Source organism: Lagopus muta, chromosome 13 (assembly GCF_023343835.1).
Source record: "Lagopus muta isolate bLagMut1 chromosome 13, bLagMut1 primary, whole genome shotgun sequence".
Classification (NCBI taxonomy): domain Eukaryota; kingdom Metazoa; phylum Chordata; class Aves; order Galliformes; family Phasianidae; genus Lagopus; species Lagopus muta.
The window spans coordinates 13,487,346-13,506,998 of record NC_064445.1 but is presented as its reverse complement, the minus strand read 5'-3'; the positions used below and the strand labels follow the sequence as shown (position 1 = coordinate 13,506,998).

Below are 19,653 nucleotides of genomic sequence, written 5' to 3'. Positions count from 1 at the left end.
GTAATACTGATAAGAATACTTTTACTTGCTTTACTAGTATGCTTTACTAAAATTCTATTTAAATTAGATTAATTTTGAAGTAGCTACCTGAAATAATCTAGATTGGCATGATGGGCAAAAACTGTGGGAGAAAACTATGCAGAAAAAAATTGTTAACAGGGCAAACAGGGATTGAGACAGCAGTCCTCTGGGGACTGTAAAACTGAGACAGCATGCACCACCATACGTTGGTGTGGCAAAGCAGATAACAGCAGTTATTTGCCTTTATCTATGTAAAACACCATACATAGGCACGCTTGTACCAGCTTTAGTCTGGTGAGTACTGTCACAGCAAGCTATGCATGTGTAGTTAAATTTGGATCCCTTGCAGACTTGCACAGCACATGCTGAAGTCTCTTAAATCTTTCTGGTAATTCCCAAATATGCCAGTTAGCAAAGGCTAATACAACTATTGTACCCTCCCACTACCTGGGTTAGTTTTATCATGCTTAATTCATAGTCCTCGTAAGAAGCAGGAGTTTGAGTAGCATGATTTCTGAAGACTTCACTGAATACCATTGTTGCATTTTAGAATGATTTGTTACTTCTGGGGTAGAAGGAAAAATAAGGTAAAAATCGCTGTTTTTGGTGAAGAATAGGTATGTTTAATGAGGTAACACAGTATACATTTTAATGCTGGGCTGGGAGGAGGGGAGGAAATTATCTTGGATGTTCCAGGTAAGAAATAATGCTCTCAAATATTAATTATTATAATAGTATTCAGTAAGTTATCAGCTAAAGCCAGATGCCCTAGCATCCACAGAGAAAAGAGAAGATTATTCATGAGTGTTTGATGGACATAGCAATTCAGCTGAATACTAACTGAACACTAATGTATTCCTTTCTTTTCAAGGGATCTACACTCCAGAACCACTCTCCAATTTCTGGTGGGCTCTTTTATCTACTGGGTTTATGTTTGTATATCACTTTAGCATCTTGCAAATTCTGGGACTGGTAAGTAAACAGGTTAATAAATGGATAGTTTGCAAGTACACTGAAAGTAAACACACTGACTAGTTTTTCAAGGTGTCCAGATGGACATGGATAAGATTACTTGTGTGCAGATTTTTAATTGCATGTTCTAATGAACACTTGTATCTTATATCTCACAAGTATTGGCAAAACGTTTCATAAATCAGCCATGTACCTGCATAAATCCATCTATTAAATGCGCAACTAAATTCAGATCTGCTTTCGTTCTGAAAGCTGCCCTGCTTGTGTTAGGTGATAATCCTTTGGTCAGCAACTCTGATTATCATGGTAATTTTAAAATTATCGTTTCCGGTGTCTGAATCAGTGCAGTGCAAATCATGTTAATTTATAAACTTGTTGTCCCTTTCCTAGGTTACAGAAGTGAATTTGAACAACATGTTATGCCCAGCCATTTCAGATCCTTTTTATGGGCGCTGGTATCGAATTTGGGCATCTGGACATCAGACTATCATGACTATGACTCATGGGAAGCTTGTAATCTTACTGTTTTACTGTGCTGACCCCATCTTTAAATGTAGTGTGGACTTGCTTAGATTTCCAGCTAAGAAAATAGACTGAAATGTCTCCCCACAGAGCAGTACGTACAGGAAGCAGACACCCCTATATTCATACTGGAAAACCAAGAGGAGGGGTGAGAAGACAATGTGTTTATTATTTTTCTCCCCGCAGTTTATGGCCTCACAAACACTTCTATTATCAATTGAGGGGTTTTCTTTCAACTGCTGTTTTTCACTGCCTACTGCCAATGGCAACATTAGTGGCCTTATTCTGGAAGAGGTTCCTGTTCTGTACATTTTGTGTAGATTACAGTAAAATCTTGCTAATCTACCCTTTAAAATTAGGTGAGGATCTATCTACATTCCAGCAAAAAGAGTGGCAGAGCTACCTCATTTTGACTTACTTTCCACTAAGTAGAATTTTTCCATTAATACAGTTATATCACAGGATAGGAGCTAAAGCTGAATTCCAATTCTCTACTCGTGTGAACAGAACATATCTTGAACTGCATCATCATGGCTTAACTCCCAGTACTTAAATGTTGCAAAATGGTCATGGTGGAACAACGTACACTTAATCTCCTAGTCGTAAGTGCAAAGCAATGAAGTTTTACTGTATTTTCTTTAAGCTGGTTGAAAATATCGGGGAACAACAACTCTTTTAAATACCTGGTTGTTTTTTTTAAAATGGAATACTTTGGTTTCTGGCCTGCTAAGTATAACTGTCTGTCTGGTGAGGTCCCATCAGATCTTGATGCTCTGGAGATGATTTTGAGTGAGTAGAAAAACACCACACAGAAATTATTAAAAAAGCCGATGTTATGTGTAAGTTCTGATAGGTATTTAATCAACAATGCTGACCTGCCTTTAAACAAAATGCTTTTGTCACTTAGCTTAGACTGGAGACTGAGTAGAGATGCAATGTACAATGTAAACAGGTCTCCTTTTTCACTTAGTAGCATTTTAAACATTCCTCCTCTGCGTTGTACCCTGATCCTTAGTAGAGCTGTTGGTGAGGAAACAAAATGAAACTATTTTCTGTCTCCATAGCTCTAGTACATTCTTCATACTGATTTTTAGAACACAAGTATAAAAATGAATGTGAAATCAGCACAGGCTTCTACAGAAAAGGCAATGTTCCAGTTTACTAGTGTGGCTAGGTTTTCTTGTCAACATGAGTTTTGGAGTAGAAAAGGATGCAAGTAGAGAGAATTATAAATAGTAAACTGGCTAAGGGGAGAAACTGTAAGGAGGAAAGCATGGACATCTTTACTGTGTTCTTCCAGATAGTTAACTGTAGATCCATTGTTGTGCAGCCTGTTGTATTTCAGGGCTGCAGGAATTGTGTTGTACAAAATGCTAGTTGCCACTTCCATTGCATTGTTATAGCTGTGACTTGTAAGATAGAAACAAAACCGTCATACCTCCTCTTGATGGATCACCTGAAGATATATTCTGATGTTAAGGTACAGTGTTTATACCTCAAGAAGAGAAGTAAGAATGATAAGTGGTTGATTTTTTATTTTATTTTATTTTTTTTTTTTCTTTTCTGCAAGATAAGAATATAATTGGGGAGGAACAGATGACTTCTCTAAATGTTTTCACTTTGTGTGTTTCTTTTGTTTTGTTTTTTAAGTAGATCTCCCAGTACAAGTCCTTTCTGCTGCATTCAAATTTACAGACTAGCTTCTGGCTTTCTTTCGTGTCTAGAAAGTAAACATCCTGTATTTACTATAAATTGAGATGTAAGATTGACCTAAACTATGAAGCATGTATAGCTAGTCCCAGTTGCACAGACTGAGCACTGTTCAGTTTGAGAAAGGTAAGCACTTGATAGTAACAACTACTGTCTCATAGTGTTGACTGTGAATTGCTGATCCTGCGAATGTCTAAGTACATAATTAATTTTATTGAGCCATCTCATTACTGCTTCAGTAAAGCAGGGCATGTGTTGTGTATTTGTGGAGGGGTGAGCTAAAGAAAACATGCATTGGTATTGAAGGCCTGAACCCATCTGTGAAAGACTACTTAATTAGCTGCTGATGTGATGCTCAATTCAAGAGTCAGTATTTCATTTGCAGCTGATGAAATACATGATGTTGCTGAGAGAGCTAAGGTGAACAGAAATATTCATGCCTATTTGTCTCCTATGACAGCTACGCGTACAGTGCTTCTTCCCTTCCCGCAGTTACTGTCAAGTCTGTCTTGATTTTATTTACTTAAGGATTGGCAAAAATGCCTTCTGTTGAATCTGGGCTGGTTTAGAAACAACAATATTACAGTAGGATGATCTTGCCAAATTTTACGAATGTTAGATTCTTATTTGCCTCATTTTACTATTTTTTGAATAATCTTTCCTGCTTTAAAAAAAAACAAGCAGCATGTCCTATGTCTAATCATATGCTTCGGAGCATTGGAAACAGGTTTGAAACAGCTCCTATTTATCACCATTGACTGCCTCTGATCAATTAAGACTACAGGAGCAAGAAGCAAGCTCAGTGCAGTCTCTCTTAAAATGCAAAATTTTCAAGTTCTTCTACCTTATAGTTGAGGGAAGCTCTTATTTCCTTTCACACTTCCCCAGTTTGAGTTTTGGTGCATGTTGAACTTTTGGCTTAAGATGCTAAAATGTCTAATTGAATGTAATAATTCAGCAAGGAGAAGTAAACTGGCTGTTACACTCAATAAGGATTTTATGAGCATCTGGATTTTATGACTGTCAGGAGACTGGAGCCACTGGGTTCTAGAGGGAAGAAGGGCACCAGAGGCTTAAACTCTTCTTCATGGTAAGCTGTGCTGGCTTCTTTTGCTTGTTGTACACCATCAATGAAGCTGGCTGAGCTTCTATCCACAGAATGTCAGGGAGGGACCTCAGAAGATCATCTACTCCAACTCCCCACAACACATTCTGAAAACCATTTTTAAACACAGCCTTTCAGCTTGGTTTATGGTGTAGCTGTACAGAAATTGTCAGCACACTTGAGGCACAAGCTTCACATATGGGGAAGAACAGGGCAGAAGGGAAGCAAAAAGGGAATGAACTTCTGAAACATCAATGGAAATTTACATACTTTACTCTTCAGTTGTTTTGAATAGCAGTTTGGAAGAGGCAGATGATAGAGCTTGTTCAATGTGAAGGAATTTGGTTTGAAAAGGAAAATAGAATACTTCAGCCTTCATACGGGAATATCTGTTCCCTGGCAGATTTTCTTTTCCATGAATGGTTTATTAAATGAGCAGTTATTCTGTTTAGATGAATTTCTGGTGATTTTTTTCTTGTGTATGCTGGAAATTAAGGAGTAAAACTATGTTGCTATTTAAAAATACTGATGGGCATTCTCTCCTGTGGCACTATGGACACAATCGATGTCACAGTAGCTTTAAGCTGTTGACCAGAGCCTGATGCTGTTTTACATTGGAGCACTGCAATGTATGATTGAAAGGGTAAGTCCTGGCCCTCCAATATCAGTACATCTATTTTGTCAGTACTAACAGTTATGAAGATACTAGGAGTAATACAGTGCAGAGCAGGAGGCTGATATAGCCATGCAGACTATCTCCTTTTAGCTTGTATTTTAGAGGTGTTCCAGCAGGTTATAGAAACTCACCCTAAAGTGGATTGGTTTGCTGTTCCCTAGAAAGTCATGTACAATACCAGAAAAACTTACTGTGCTGTGCTTAAGTCTGGACTTTGGAAAATTATGGATACGGGCAGATGTTTGATCTGATCACTGTATTATACTCTCTAGTATCATAGACACTTCAAACAAAAGAAATGAGGAGCAATGAAACTGATTACTCTTTCTGTCACTGAATGACCGTCTAAATTACTTCCAGTATACACATAAATGAAGCTCTAGTAACTACAGTAAAGTTGGCTGCATTGGTTCATTTATGCAGACTTCTTTAAGTAGCCTTTCAAAGTGCAAAAATGAGCTGCTAAAACTTCTGCACCCACCATAAGATCTGGTGATAACCTGTGACTATTGAAATTATTGTGCCAAGGTTCTAGCTGTCTGGTACACATGCAGTGATAACTTTTCTAAGGATTCAGGCCGCTGTAGGCAGTGTATGAACTGTATCTGTTTAACTTCCTTCTGTTTAAGCACTAGAGATTTGCATTTTGTTTCTTCTGAAGGGTGAAATTAACAGCACTTGATCATAATTATATAAATCAATCAAAACTCTGAATGTACTCATGTACTTTGGTTTTGGTTCAGCATCGTAGGGCTTGACAAATACTGCTTATAAGCAAAGCTCACTTGTGCTTTAGCAGATGCTGCCTTGCTGAGGCTGGGAGACATCAAAAGTCACTCATTTGCATATCTTAAAACTATGGAGTACCTCATTATAGATTTATCCCTCTGTCTCTAGCCACAGTCAGGGTTTTGATATTTCAGTATATTTTGTAACATTTTGTAAAACTTGATATTATCTTCCTTTCAGAAATGGCTACTTGCAACTGTTCAAGTACTGTACTTTACTTCTTTATTCTAATCCTTGCGTCTACACCATAGGCATTTGCTTCCTGTGCATCTATACCTAATGACAACCATAGACTTTGATGTTCTTCTTGCTGTTTTCAAGTCATAGGATCATTTAGGCAGGAAAAGGCCTTCAAGATCAAGTCCAACCATTAACCTCACCTACCACATCCCTCAGTGCCACATCTACACATCTCTGAAATACCTCCGGGGATGGGGACTGCACCACTTCCCTGGGCAGCCCAGTACAATGCCTGACCACTCTTTTTGAGCAGAAATTCTTCCTAATGTTCAATGTACACCTCTCCTGGTGCAACTTGAGGCCATTTTGTCGCATCCTAGCACTTGTCACCTTAAAGTGTTTGACTTGAGGTGGATACTTAGGAATTGAATTATTCCTAATGGTTAACGCAGTTCAGAAAAAGCTAACAGGAAGGCATGTATCAGCCCTTCTGTTAGAAGGTGGAAGGTTTCTACAAGCAGGTGGATCAGTGCTGATGTTTTCATTTTTAGTGATGATATACATAACAAATCTGTTGATTCTTGTGATCTTGTACTCAATATGATATTGCTGTATACTTGTCTTGCAGCTTTATTGTAACTTAGTTAAAACCAAGCTGTTTTTAAAATGATGATGTTTCTCTTCAGGGTCAATTTTGTACTTTTTTAAATTATTTCTGCATTTCCTGAGTCATTATCTCAATGCTGCAGAGGACGCAGCAGGCAGAACAGGATGCATACCCACACTGCTCTCGCCACCCAACCTGTGTCAGGCAAGTGGAACTGCTCAGGGACTGGACTGAAGCACATGAGCAGTCCTTGGAAGCTTGCAGTTTCCATTAGCCACCCAGGCACAGAATGGAATGGCAATGTCAAGGCTGGTTGTGGAGAGGCTCAACTGCCACGTATGCTGTTAGTTCTGAATAATTTGTAGGAATGTTATAAATTTTGTAAACTTTTTAATGTGCTAAAACTTGGTTATGAGGTAACATTTACAAATAAGGGATAACCTGTGTACTTGTTTTTGTATTTTGGTCTGACTTTTTTGGTTGTAGTGCCCTATGTCCAGCTCACTGGGCAAACAGTTCTTAAACATTTGAATTAAAACAAATAAATGCATTTTAATGGTACTGTAATTTTGTTGTCATTGTAATCATGTCAGGCACTGCATCTGTCTTGTTTTTAAAGTAGGTAAAAAAACAGACATTCCTCTTCTATTTGTAGTATTAACAGATAGATTCACACAGACTTGATTAGATAAGTGGTCATCAGATCAATAAGAATACAGCTTCTCCTATCTTCTTAAGCTGTCTGTACAGCTAGATTTAGTTTGCCTTGCATGGTGCAGTTTCTGCTGTGCAATTATGATTATCACTGTTTCTAGAACTTTAAAGCATTTGACTATGACCTATGCCTGTAATTTAGCAAGCAATACAAGCCAGAGTTTACTTCACTGTAAGACACAAATCCTCTAGTCGCTGTTCAAATATTCATCTCCTTCATGTAAAAAAGCTCTGGATACAATATTATGATGTTTACTCTGCTTTCAAGTTTCTTGCCACAGTTTTGGTAGAGTGTGTTTTCTTTTTTAGTTTCATACTCTGTCACCTCAGTAGAGGAAGACAGAAAAAGTACAGAAGTTTTCAGCTCAAAACAGTATAATTTACAAGGGCTTTCTGGCCAATCTCACACATGTAGATGATGGCAAACAACTGCCATCATTACTGCATTTCCGAAAAGCTTCTGGCTGTAATTAAAAGGTCACGTAAGTACACGGCAATAATGCTGAATGGAAGAATAACCAACCTGCCCTCTTTGAAACAGACCTAATGTTTGGCACTGATCTGTTAGTTTGATTTCTATTCTGTGATAACCTCATACCTGGGTGATGTAAAAAGAGCAGGAGGCTTTGGGAAGCAAGCTGTAACTAGTGCTGCATTCTGATGGTCTGTAAGGTCTGGGGAGACTTCTACCTATTTCAGACAAATGATACCAAGTCTGTAAAATAATGAAAGAACATCAGTGGAAGCTATTTACTCAAGCAGATTTTCCCTTCAGAGTTACCAACATCTAAAGGCTACTATTCTTGTTTTCAAAGTATTTTCAGCTAGAGACGGGAAGCCTATTGAAAATGAATTAGTCAAAGGCAAACAAAAACATTTCCACATTCAGAGCTGAATCTCAGGGCGACATTGGAAATTCCTTGCACTGCTGTAGGAATTATCCTACAGGGGAAAGAAAGTCCCTTTAACCAACACTTACCCTGTAGAACATACCTTTCTATCACTGCACTAAACACTGGCATCAGGAAAGGGACTTCTTTAATCTTCCATCTTCACAGGAGCCTCAGTGCAAACCCTGCACTGCATTTCTTTCCATGAGGTCAACATGTCAGCCTGCACACCAACTAGCTCTGCCAGAGCAGATAAATTCCTCACGGCAAAGCAAGCTTCAGTATTCTATAAAATCACACCTAGAAAGTAATGTGAAAAAGCAGTGCAATTATTCCAGGTGCTATCAAGGCACTCTCTGATATGCATTTTGCTGCATTGATCTTGTCTCCTTTCCTGTACAGCACAGGCACTGTACTGGTTACAACATCGTGTTTGTAAACAGTTGAGATTGATTTCACCTTTCAGAGAATAAGGAACTCAATGCAGTACATAAATCTGTATTTACTGGACATCATACGAGACCTGACCTGCTGCTGTAACTCCCTCAGCATCTCCCTCCAGAGCCAGGCTGTGAGCTGCCTCCCACATCATGCACAGCCAATGACAGACTTCAGCCCAGGAAAACATTCCTACTGCAGCATTAGCTGTTAAAATAAACACTGATAGTGAATGCTTAAATTAAAAAAAAAAAAGCAATCAACTGACAAAGCCACACAATTAAGCAGAGAAACATAAAAAGAAATGGTGATTCTTTTTCCTTGTTTTATTGGGTAAATGATTTAAAAGGTAATAACAATAGTGTTAAAACTACTACAATATCTTTCCACAGCCATATCTCACAGACCCACAGATAACCTTCTATATAATTTTTTTTTCTTTTTCCTCATTTTATCTTTTTTAAGCCATACTTATATTAAAATGCCCATTTCAACAGTTTCTTCACACTAATAGCAATTAAATGTGGAAGGAAGGAGGATCTAGTTATAAAGGAAGGGGGTTCAGGTAATCTGTGATATAATTTGTAATCAATCAAGTTACTAAGAAAGGAAGAAAAAGAGAGGCCTTGTCAGCTACTCCAGGCAGCTCCAAGCCCACTGTGTGTCACCACTGCATTAGATAACTCAAGATGCTGGTGAGCAATTTAAAGGTTTTTTTCTTTTTGTAACATATAAAACACTAAAATAACTTAGAAACTAGATCCAAATATTTTGAAAAGAATCAACTTTGATATACAAAAACAGTCATAAGTTGTTACAAAAGTTTCAAACAAAAGTTTGTTTTCTCAGTGCGTTTATGTACCAGCGCAATTACTGGGTCCAGAGCAAAGAAAGAGGTTTTTATTTTTTATTTAACAGTAATAAAAAACGAGGAAAACATATCTTTCTATATAAAGAATCATTGCTGGTCTTAAGAATAAATGTAACCAGAAACCCTTTAAATCTTAGAGGCACACTTTGGGTTTCCTTTTTTTTTTTTTTTCCCTTTTTTTTTTTTTTTAACATAAAAGGAAAGTCACCAGTTTATTTAAATGGAGGAGGTACTCAGACTCCCCAAATAAACTTAATTCAATTAACATCACTAGCAAAAATCAGTTAGAAACTGTACAAAAATAAAAAAATTAACACATTTAATCCTGCGGGGCTTTTGCAAGGACTGGAAGGCAGGCTTTAGGAGCAGCATCTGGGCATGGCTGGAGGCTTCTTTGGTTCGATCTAACACACACAAGAGATGTAACCTACTCCAGACGACAGTTTTAAAAACCCGCACATTTGAAGACAAGTAAAGAGGTCCGTATACAAACGCCAGGGTGTGCAAATGGATTTGACTCTCTTAGTATTGTATCTGAGGTCAGAACTCTCAGGCGCCCTCCCCCTGCTGTGACCAGCGTTGGGGCTGAGATGGTGCCAGGTCAGTGCTGCAGCGCTCCAGGCGGAAGGAAGGCCACTTGAGGCACGGCTAAGCAACAGCATCACATCAGCCTGGGCTTCTGCTGTCTCACTTAGTTTTCAGGAGGAGGACTTCAGAAACGTTTAGCAAAAGAATAATTAAAAAAAAAACTTCAAGGAATAAGGCAAATGGATTAGTGCTTATCAAAAATCAGCATTCGACTTAAAGAGCGGAATTAGCTACTCGGTTGTACCATCACCTCTTATGAAGTGCCCCCAAATTAAAAAATAATATTAATAGATCTAAATCCAGCAATATATCTGAAAGGGTAATAGCTCAGAGAATGGCATTTGTGAAAGCAATTGTCGATTCGCTTTAGGCAAACAGACCTATTCTGTCCCAGTGCATGTCACAGTGAACTGCACATCTTGTATAAACAACCCCACAATTACACAGAAACAATCCGCAGTATTCTCAGCACTTGCGTGCTGAGGAGGTAGGTGCCTTAGAAACACTGTAGATAAACTGATTATTCCAATCTTCTCTAAAAAAATACCATACAACCTGATTGACCGCAGACTTTGTAACAGCTTTTTAATTAGTGATACAAAACTCTGGTCCAGAAGGGTCTGGCATTAAGTCATGTCAAAAGCACACCTTTACAGTTTGTATAACACCCTTTTAACCATATTTGTAAGCAACAGCTACTAAGAGATAGACAAAAATGCATTGTGCATTATGCTGTATACAAAAAGGAGACAAAACTATCCTTTTCCCCCCCAGGCCATGGTGGGGAGTATTGCTGACCTTGTCCTTAAAAACCCGCAGGATTGTTTATTCATCAGTATATTATTATTACACTGGTAAGAAATTCTGTATAACATCTGCATATATCGAAGATTTTTAAAAAATCTGATATGATTTTAGATCCGCATGACCAGTCACGTGACCTGCTTGAGGTTGATTAGCACCTTTCAATACATATATATTTTTATATATAATAGATCTTTTTAAAAAACTTCTAAGGATGAGCTCACGCAGCGCTGTGAGCGTGCTGTAACGAGATGACAGATAAGGATGGGGTTGGATGACTTTGTGTTCTGTTTGTTTTTTGCAGCAGAATGATTCGGTTTGTGCTCAGTTTCCCTATAAGGGCAAGGAAAAAAACAAAACCAAAACACCTCTCAGGTAGCCACCGGTTCACAGTTTCCACTTGAAGACAAATCCATTTGAAACCGCTCCCCCAAGTAGAAACAAGACAACAGTATCATCCAAAATAGCCTCTGTATAAACATCTATTAGTTTTTGCAGCGTCTGCCTGGCACCTCTTGGCTCCTGACATTTCAGGCCCTCTGCTTATAAATTAAGGCATCACAACTGAAAATGGAAATATTTGGACATCGGGTGCTGTGGATGAAGGAATACAAAAGACCTTCTACAAGAACCTCTGTACAAATTAAGTGGCATTCTATCCTCACATAAGGGATAATTTATCCGTATCTGTTTTCTGGAACGTTTTTAGTCTTCTGTTGTTGTTGTTCCTTTTATCAACTTAACTCTATTTATCTATTTGAGTGATATATGTATTTTTTAAAACATTCATTATTCAAAATAACTGGAATTTCTGCTTACCATAGTTGGCTCGCCCATGCTAGGAAGGTCTTTTCCATAGTAGATGGGATGTGGAGTCCCCTAAAACGTGCACTGAACTGCAGTGGGTATTAGTGGGAGTTCTGCAGGCACGTGAGCAAGGAGGTAGCTCCTGGCATATACTTGGCTTGCAACCATACCACATACACCACTTAATAAATCCTATTTTTACAGTTGTTACAAGTCCTCATCAGTTTTCTTTCTCCTACCTTGTGGAGAATTATGAGAATTATTATGAAGTACTCACAGCTCTCAAGTACTATTCCTGTAATAGATGAAAAGATGTACAAATTATGGCATAATCGTCCTGTGCTCTTTCACAACACAATTTTTTTTTTTTTAAACAAGTTACCCAACTATCCATGACCTGATAAAACCCAGCAAATTCAAAAGCACAAGCAAGAAGAAGATAGGGATTTTTCTTTTCTAAAATAAGAAAAAGAAAATGAAAAATATCTCACTGTAGAAAATCCCCCAAAACCTGACGCCAGAGCAGCAAAGAACTCAACGTTGATTACTGGAATGTCTGGCACATTTGCTATATTTTTTCTATAAATTTTATATGCAAGTATAATCATGTCATAGTCAAAGGCACTAAAATCTAAATCTGTTTTCTTCCTAATATGACATCTGCTACTCACCAATCTGTTTCTAAAAACAAATGCGACTCCTAATTTGAGCTCATCAGAAAGGCATTGTCTCATTAGAAATGCATTATGATGAGTAGGCTTGACAGGGCTGGGCTGCCCTCGGCTTCCAGTGCAGAACAGGAGATAAAGGTATCCTACTGGATTATGTCATGTACTTTCAATTAGACCACGTGATTCTGAGCACAATGCTCACCTCTTATTACGTTTAATTGCTTCTCCATATCCAGAAAAGCATTTTGTATACGAGCCTCAAAATGTGGCTGTGTGCTCGAGCTGAAGGTCACATACAAGGGATACAAGGGCTACTCTGAAAGTAATGCCTCCTGTTTTATGGTGTTGGCCCATGAAATTAGACAGATGTTGGTAGGATGGCAGCAGAGGTTGAACCTTCCCCTAATATTCCATTACATTTTGTTGCTGTGTGACAGATGGCAGCAGAGGGGCAGTCTCTGCTAATGGTGATAACTATGTTGAAAACTAGTGTTTTGCAGCTGAGAATTTTCTCTATCAAGTAGTGTTACTGTGCTCTTTGTTGTAGTTTCCATGTAAATAAATAGGAAGCATTACTTTCAGAGCAACCTACATCTATAGCTACATGAAATCTTTACTGCAGGGGTGAGATACTGTTACAGAAACAGAACTCTAGGGACTAGAAGGAGCCTCTGGACGTCAGAGTCCAATCTCCTGCTGAAGCAGATTCCCTAAAGCAGATCACACAGGAAGGCATCCAGGTGGGTCTTGAGTATCTCCAGAAATTGAGACTCCACCACCTTTCTGGGCAGTCTGTTCCAATGATCCATTATTCCCACAGTAAAGAATTTCTTCCTCATGTTATGAAACTTCCTGTGTTCCAGTTTTTTTGCCCACTGCCTCCTGTTGCTGCACACCACTGGAAAAGAGCTGGCTGGCCTCATCCATTTGACTCCTACGCTTTAGATATTGATAAACAGTGCTGAGATCCCTTCTCAGCCTTCTCTTCTGCAGACTGAACAGTCCCAGGTCTCTCAGCCTTTCCTCGTACAGGAGATGCTCAAGGCCCCTCTTCATCTCTGTGGCCCTTCTCTGGACTCTCTCTAGAAGTTACCTGTTCTTCTTGAACTGGGAGCCCAGAAATGGACACACTGCTCCAGATGTGTCCTCACCAGGGCAGAGCAGAGGGGGGATCACCTTCCTCGATCTGCTGGCCATGCTCTTTTTAATGCACTCCAAAATAAAGTTGGCCTTCTCAGCCACAAGGGCACACTGCATGGCCAGCACCCAGCTCCTTCTCTGCAGAACACCGTTCCAGCAGGCAGGCCCCTAAACCTCAACTGATGGGTGCAGTCATTCCTTCCCAGATGCAGGACCCTACACTTGCTCTTGCTGAAGCTGATCAGGCTCTTCTCTGCCCAACTCACCAACCTGTGTATGTCCTGCTGAATGGCTGCAAGTCTTGTCTAAAGCCTTGCTGAATATATATTCAATATATATATCAATATCCACTGCTCTCCCCTCATCTACCCAGCTGGTGATGACATCACAGAAGGCTACCAAGGTGGTCAAGCATGATTTCCCTCTTGGTGAATTCACACTGACTGCTCCTGATAATCACCTTTTCTTCCACTTGCTTGGTGATGACGTAACAAGCTGTTCCATCTCCTTTCCAGGGACAGAGGTGATGCCAACTGACCTGTGGTTTTCCAGCTCCTCCTTGTCCTTTTTGAAGGTTGGAGTGACACTGGCTATCCTCCAGTCTTCAGGCACCTTTCCCATTCTCCAAGACAATAGAGTGGTTTGGCAATCACTTCTGCCAGCTTCCTCAGCACTTGGGGGTGCATCCCATCAGGATCAGTGGATTGTATGAGTCAAGTTTGCCTACATGATCTCTGACCAGATCCTCCTGACCAAGGGAAAGTCTTTTCTCCAGACTCTCTTACCTCCTTGGTCTGAGGTTCCATAGGGACAGTCTAATCAGTGAAGACCGAAGCAAAGAAGGTGTTCAGCATCGCCACCTTCTCAACATCCCCTGTTACCAGGGCAACCACCTTATTAAGTAGCAGGCCCACATTTTCTTTTGCTACTGACATATTGAAAAAAAAAACAAAAACATAACACAACCTTTCTTGCTGTCCTTGACCTCCCTCACCAGATTTAATTCCAAGTGGGCCTTACCCTTCCTCGCTGCATCCCTGCAGGTCCTGACAGCATTCCTATATTCCTCCCAAGTGGCCAGGTCCTTTTTCCACATTTCACAGAGTTTCTTCTTCCCTTTGTCTTTTTTTCCAATGAGCTCCTTGCTCAACCACGGCAGGAGACCTGAACGGATGATCAAAGGAGCTCATGGGAAAACTCAAAGGGAAGAAGAAAGTCTATGAAATATTGTACCACAGACTACTATTAAGAAGGTTAAGAAAATGCAATTCATTGTCTAATATAATACCTGAATCTGATATGTTTCATTCCCTGACAGAGCTATTAATGAAAAAGCCATGAATGCCTCTTTTTTTTTCTGAGCAAAGAATCCCCAACTGTAATCCTTAAACTCTTCCTTCCATCCACAGTCACAGAAAGTCTTGACTGATATAATTCAATGTTAATGAAGTAGAAATTTAACATTTCATAAAAAACCCAAGGGCTATATATGCTGCAAAAAAATCTGCAGTGATTCAATAAAAAAGTATGGGATCTTTGTAATAATGCAGTTTTCCCTCCCGTTGCCACAGTGAGCTTAACCAACTATGGAGAAGCCTCAAAATGGCAACGGAAACTATCATCATAAAATGGTACAGTAATAGAGATAGCTAGACCAAGAAGGGGCAGGGTCTCCTGGGAAGAGGTCTGCAGAGAGGTCCAGTGACTGGTCATGCGGCTCAGTGTCAGGAATAATGGTTGTATGGTGGAAGGGGGTGCCCAATGCCATTTGGGAAGTGATGATGCTGACGATGGGCAAGGTACTCTGTGTAGCTCATGGTCATCTTCTCACTACGGTACCTAGAAAAGAGCAAAGGAGCAAACTCAAGAACTTTCATTGGGCAGCTATGAGCAGCACTGAAAATACGGTGCTAGGTGTACGTCTAATGACGAGAACAGCTCTGTACTTCTGGTCTTAGGAATAAGACAAACTTTAGTTGCACAAGGGCATGGAGAGAACTACCATGTTTTTGGGGGCTGTTCTTGAATCACACAAGTCACAACATAAGTGCTTACGAAAAATATTTTAAATTAAAAAAAACTATTAAAAAATCGCTGCCTACGACTTTACTCAAGGTATTTGAACTTGTGATGATTTACTGAGCATCCCAAATTATCAGCCAACTCTCTACAAATAACTTAGGAGAAAAGCCCTGTAAACAAGCAGTACTGATTCCAGAGCTGTTTTTAAGAAGTAATGTCTAGCACATTCTGCTTTTAAAATAAATCCAGCTACATGAAGTGATTTCCCTTTTAACCTATATATAGCTTAAAGTAGAACAGCCCCTACCCCCCAAAAATGTACTTCAGATAAATCTGCATTGATAGTTTGACAACAAGGAACATATTGCCACATTTACACTTATCTGTAAAACTGTGAAATCTACACAAAAATAACACTATTCCATATTGCCACAAATGTCACTTCATAAGCCCCTGCATAAGAGATCTTACAGATGAGAGCTGGTGAATCCAGCTACAGTGGTTTAAAATATTGCCACCTCCCTTGTTTATGACATTTCTCTTCTGGAGTTCTCTGTTTGTTCTTTTCCCTCTTAGGTCTGAAAAAGCACAACGCATGCCTCAACAGCTTGTACTCACAGCCCCTCACAGACACTCAAACTGCTGTTGAGTTACCAACTGCAGCAACTGAGGTGGCAAACACAATTGTTTCTGCTGCCTCTGCCAGAGGAACAGAGCAGAGCACCTTATGCTTACAGCTTCTTGCTTCAGTGCACCGCAGTGCCCGCAATTACTGGTGGCAGCGGCGCTGGTTAATGATGTACTGCCTTAAACGGCTGCTGGTCGCAGCTGAGCTGCAGCTCCTCTCTCAGCGATAGGAGTGGAGCACTGCGCTCCCTGCACCTGATGAGTAAGCTGATCTGTGCACTAATCCCCTCACCACTATGGAACTAAACTGTAAGCTTGGCAACCAGTGGCTCTAAGTGAGTCAAAACAGGCCAAGGGCAGCCTGTGTAGAATCACAGATGGAAAAAATCATAATATTAAACAACACGCTTTGTCTACTCTACTCATTAGGCTTGTAATTTGGTGTTTGGGATGTTGAACTAAATATACTAAGCAGAACACTTGTTTTGTTCTGCACTGGTATGCCATTGCTTCAAACAAAATCACGGAGCTGGAAGAATGTGCTATACAGAAGTTTTGTGTCTTGGAAAAATACATCCCTTATTCACTGAGGTGTACAGAAAGTCTCACTTAAGAACTCCAACAGCTACTCATGCCCTAAGTTATCACCATATATTCTATATATTCTTGAAAATAAGATAGCAAGAAAATTGGGGTGCTGCATTTGAAAATTTAAGCTGGAATCCATAAACCCTTCCTCCCAAACATAACCCTCAGAATAGCATGTTTTCCTCAGCAATAGCAATTCCCCTGGAATCAGGTTCCTACTAGAAAGCAGAATTTCAGTCAGTGGGACAAAGTCTTTTTCCTTACCCAAAACAACACTGAGTGAGGGAGAGATTCTTCTAAAGTGAAAACACTTTTCTGAGAAATGCTCTGTCTTCCGCCAAGTCTAAAGAAACACTGCTAAGTAATGGCAAGCATTTTAGATGTAGGTGACAAAAGTGGGAGCTGAAAAAAAACACTCAGCTCTTTGTCTTCTAAGAGTACATTAACAATAATGAGAAGCCCAGTATTTTTGTGTCTGAAATGAAAGCACTGGGTTTTAATTATGGAAAAAGGGAGTCGAGTCCAGCTCACACCCAATCCAGCTGCACTAAGGAGGAAAGAATTCCCAAAGAAATAAGTACACAGAAGTGATGCTAACATACCCAACCAACATATTAAAAATGAATCTCGTTTTTCTGTGAGTCCCTACAAGTCAACAAAAGATAGGAAGAATAATGGTGTTGGATAAAGGTCTCTAACTACCAAATTTATGAGCTGTATTAATAATAGTGCTTGTTATCCCCAAAGAGAGAAGAAACCTCATGGGTTATCAGTCAGTGCCTCCTTATGACACAGGATTCATAAAATCCTTAGTTCTCAAAGCATGGAATAAACAGCAAGAGCTCAGCAGTCACTTTGTACTGCATGGTTATAAAATAATGTTGTTTTACAGGGCTTCCTATTGACACCTGCTCTTTCACCATACAACTACAATTTTATAGGTGGAACATTTGCAACTCATTCTCTAACCTTTTGGCTCTGACCGGCTAATGAGCCCTCACGAGCACACTGTATTAAACAAGCATTACAGCGGGCACACAACATACAACAGTGTCTGAGTATGAAGTAAAGCACTGCACTTATGTCTTCCTTCCTAGAGTACCTGATGCAATCAAGCCGGCGCACCACCTGTCAGATCAGCTCCCCAGTTTGCATGCCCAGCACCTGTTAGGAGATGAAGCCCCTACTCTGCAGGAGGGAAAAGCCCCAGCGCCCGCTCGGAGAGCTGAACAGCTCAGGGCACTGCATGGCCTCCAGAGCAGCAGCCCCACAGAGCACCAACTGCTCAAACACAACGTGACAATGGCAAGTAATCCCCCTTAATAACAGCCCCTTGAGATCCGCTGCAGCCAATGAGCAAACTGTAAAACTGCAGAGCTGATACGCTGCAAGGATTTCTCAGTTATGAAACAAAATATATATACTCCCTGGTATATATGCAGCAAGCTACTTAGCAGCCCTTTCTTCCTTGCTTAGTGCCTGTAATCTCTATTGTATTTAATGCAAGGCACAGATATTCTCAGAAGTCTGTATTCCTGTTGTGAAAAGAAAGAAAATATTAATAATACATACAGGAAAGCTTACTGTTAACATCTGAAACAGCCACTTACCAGGAAATGAACTCATCACACTAAAACCAAACCAACAGGGCTTATCTGGAGTATCCCCGGGATGCATACCTGGTTAGCTTTATGGTTTTCCTGAATTCATTAGTAATCGGAGCTTTGTAGCCTCCTTTCCTCAGTAAGGAATCTATGGTTTGAATGTGGTCCCATCCTGTTGAATTTCACAGTGGTAAAAATTCATGAGCATTACTGCAGTAGGAACAGGTGTTGCAAAAACACAGCACGATACGCAGTGACACTGGTAACACAGCTGCTCTCCTGAAGTTACCTATGAAACACGGGGCATTCTATGCAGGAGATAGCTGCGGGAAAGATGCTGAGCAGCATTTCATCAGGCATAAAGCTTGCTCTACCAACAATGCATTTTTATCTTGTGGTTGAAATACTGCACCCACATATCCAGGTGACTGACAATGACAAACAAAATTGCAATTTTCTGAGTCGTTCAGATCATTAATCACATCTGATCATACATCCTAAGTGGCTCTGGCAGCATGGAAAGCTTCGTTTCTGTATGAAAGAAAATTCAAAAGATTTATTAACTGAATGGGTGGAGAGAACTTCAGGCATTAGGGCTCTCCATAAATATCACTGCAAAGTTAACAGTGATATTTTAAATTTCAGAACATCTGTGATATGTAGCAGGCTGGTTTGTTTAAAAAAGTGACAACAAAAATTCAGATTCACTACTGTTCTCAATAAAGTCATGCTACTCAAAACTCCTACACGTCGATTTTAAAAAGCCCACTATTTCTAAAATAGACATCTTACTTCCCAAAGATGCAATTAAGTTTGTCACACTGCATTTTTAAAACAGAAAAAAAAAAAAGAAAAAACCAATTTTGGTAAATTTTAAGAGTCAGACTGTAATGCATAGTTTACCACAAGTAAGAAATGTAACCCCTCCCCCAATTCCTGAATTTAAAAAAATACTGAAAAAAACCATGTGTAAGTGATCACCAAAGGTCTTAGCAAAAGAGCCCTTTGGTAACTGGCCAACCTGAGATAGCAAAAGGGAAAGAACTGCCTTGGAAGGCATCTGAGCTTTCACGTGACCATTGGGAGACCAAATTTCTATTATCTGTTAACGAAGGTCCCACTGCTATTACTTAGTGCACCAGAAGGAAAATGAAGAAGTGGCAATGCAAAATTCAAAAGGCTAAGACACACTTCTAAGCCTCAAAGAGAAAATCTTCAGCTTGGCTCAACAAAATTTTGTTGAACAGCTGTTCAACAAAAGCTACTGTATATGTAAGTTTCTTGATTCACAAACTGAAGTCTGTCCT

The 19,653-nt window shown here is 39.7% G+C and overlaps 2 protein-coding genes across 5 annotated transcripts in view; one reads left to right on the top strand and one right to left on the bottom strand.

Annotated features, from left to right (window-relative positions):
- TMEM164 (transmembrane protein 164) overlaps positions 1-8,287 on the top strand; it is a 45,768-nt gene extending 37,481 nt beyond the window's left edge. For all 3 annotated transcript variants that reach the window (XM_048959236.1, XM_048959234.1, XM_048959235.1), the window contains 2 exons: positions 893-993; positions 1,384-8,287. In XM_048959236.1, the coding sequence (XP_048815193.1) occupies positions 893-993; positions 1,384-1,590 (308 nt within the window). In that variant the 3' untranslated portion in view covers positions 1,591-8,287. The remainder of the gene's footprint in view (positions 1-892; positions 994-1,383) is intronic.
- Positions 8,288-9,646: 1,359 nt separating this feature from the next.
- AMMECR1 (AMMECR nuclear protein 1) overlaps positions 9,647-19,653 on the bottom strand; it is a 97,399-nt gene continuing 87,392 nt past the window's right edge. For both annotated transcript variants that reach the window (XM_048959830.1, XM_048959829.1), the window contains 2 exons: positions 18,422-18,518; positions 9,647-15,344 (listed from right to left, as the gene is read on the bottom strand). In XM_048959830.1, the coding sequence (XP_048815787.1) occupies positions 15,230-15,344; positions 18,422-18,518 (212 nt within the window). In that variant the 3' untranslated portion in view covers positions 9,647-15,229. The remainder of the gene's footprint in view (positions 15,345-18,421; positions 18,519-19,653) is intronic.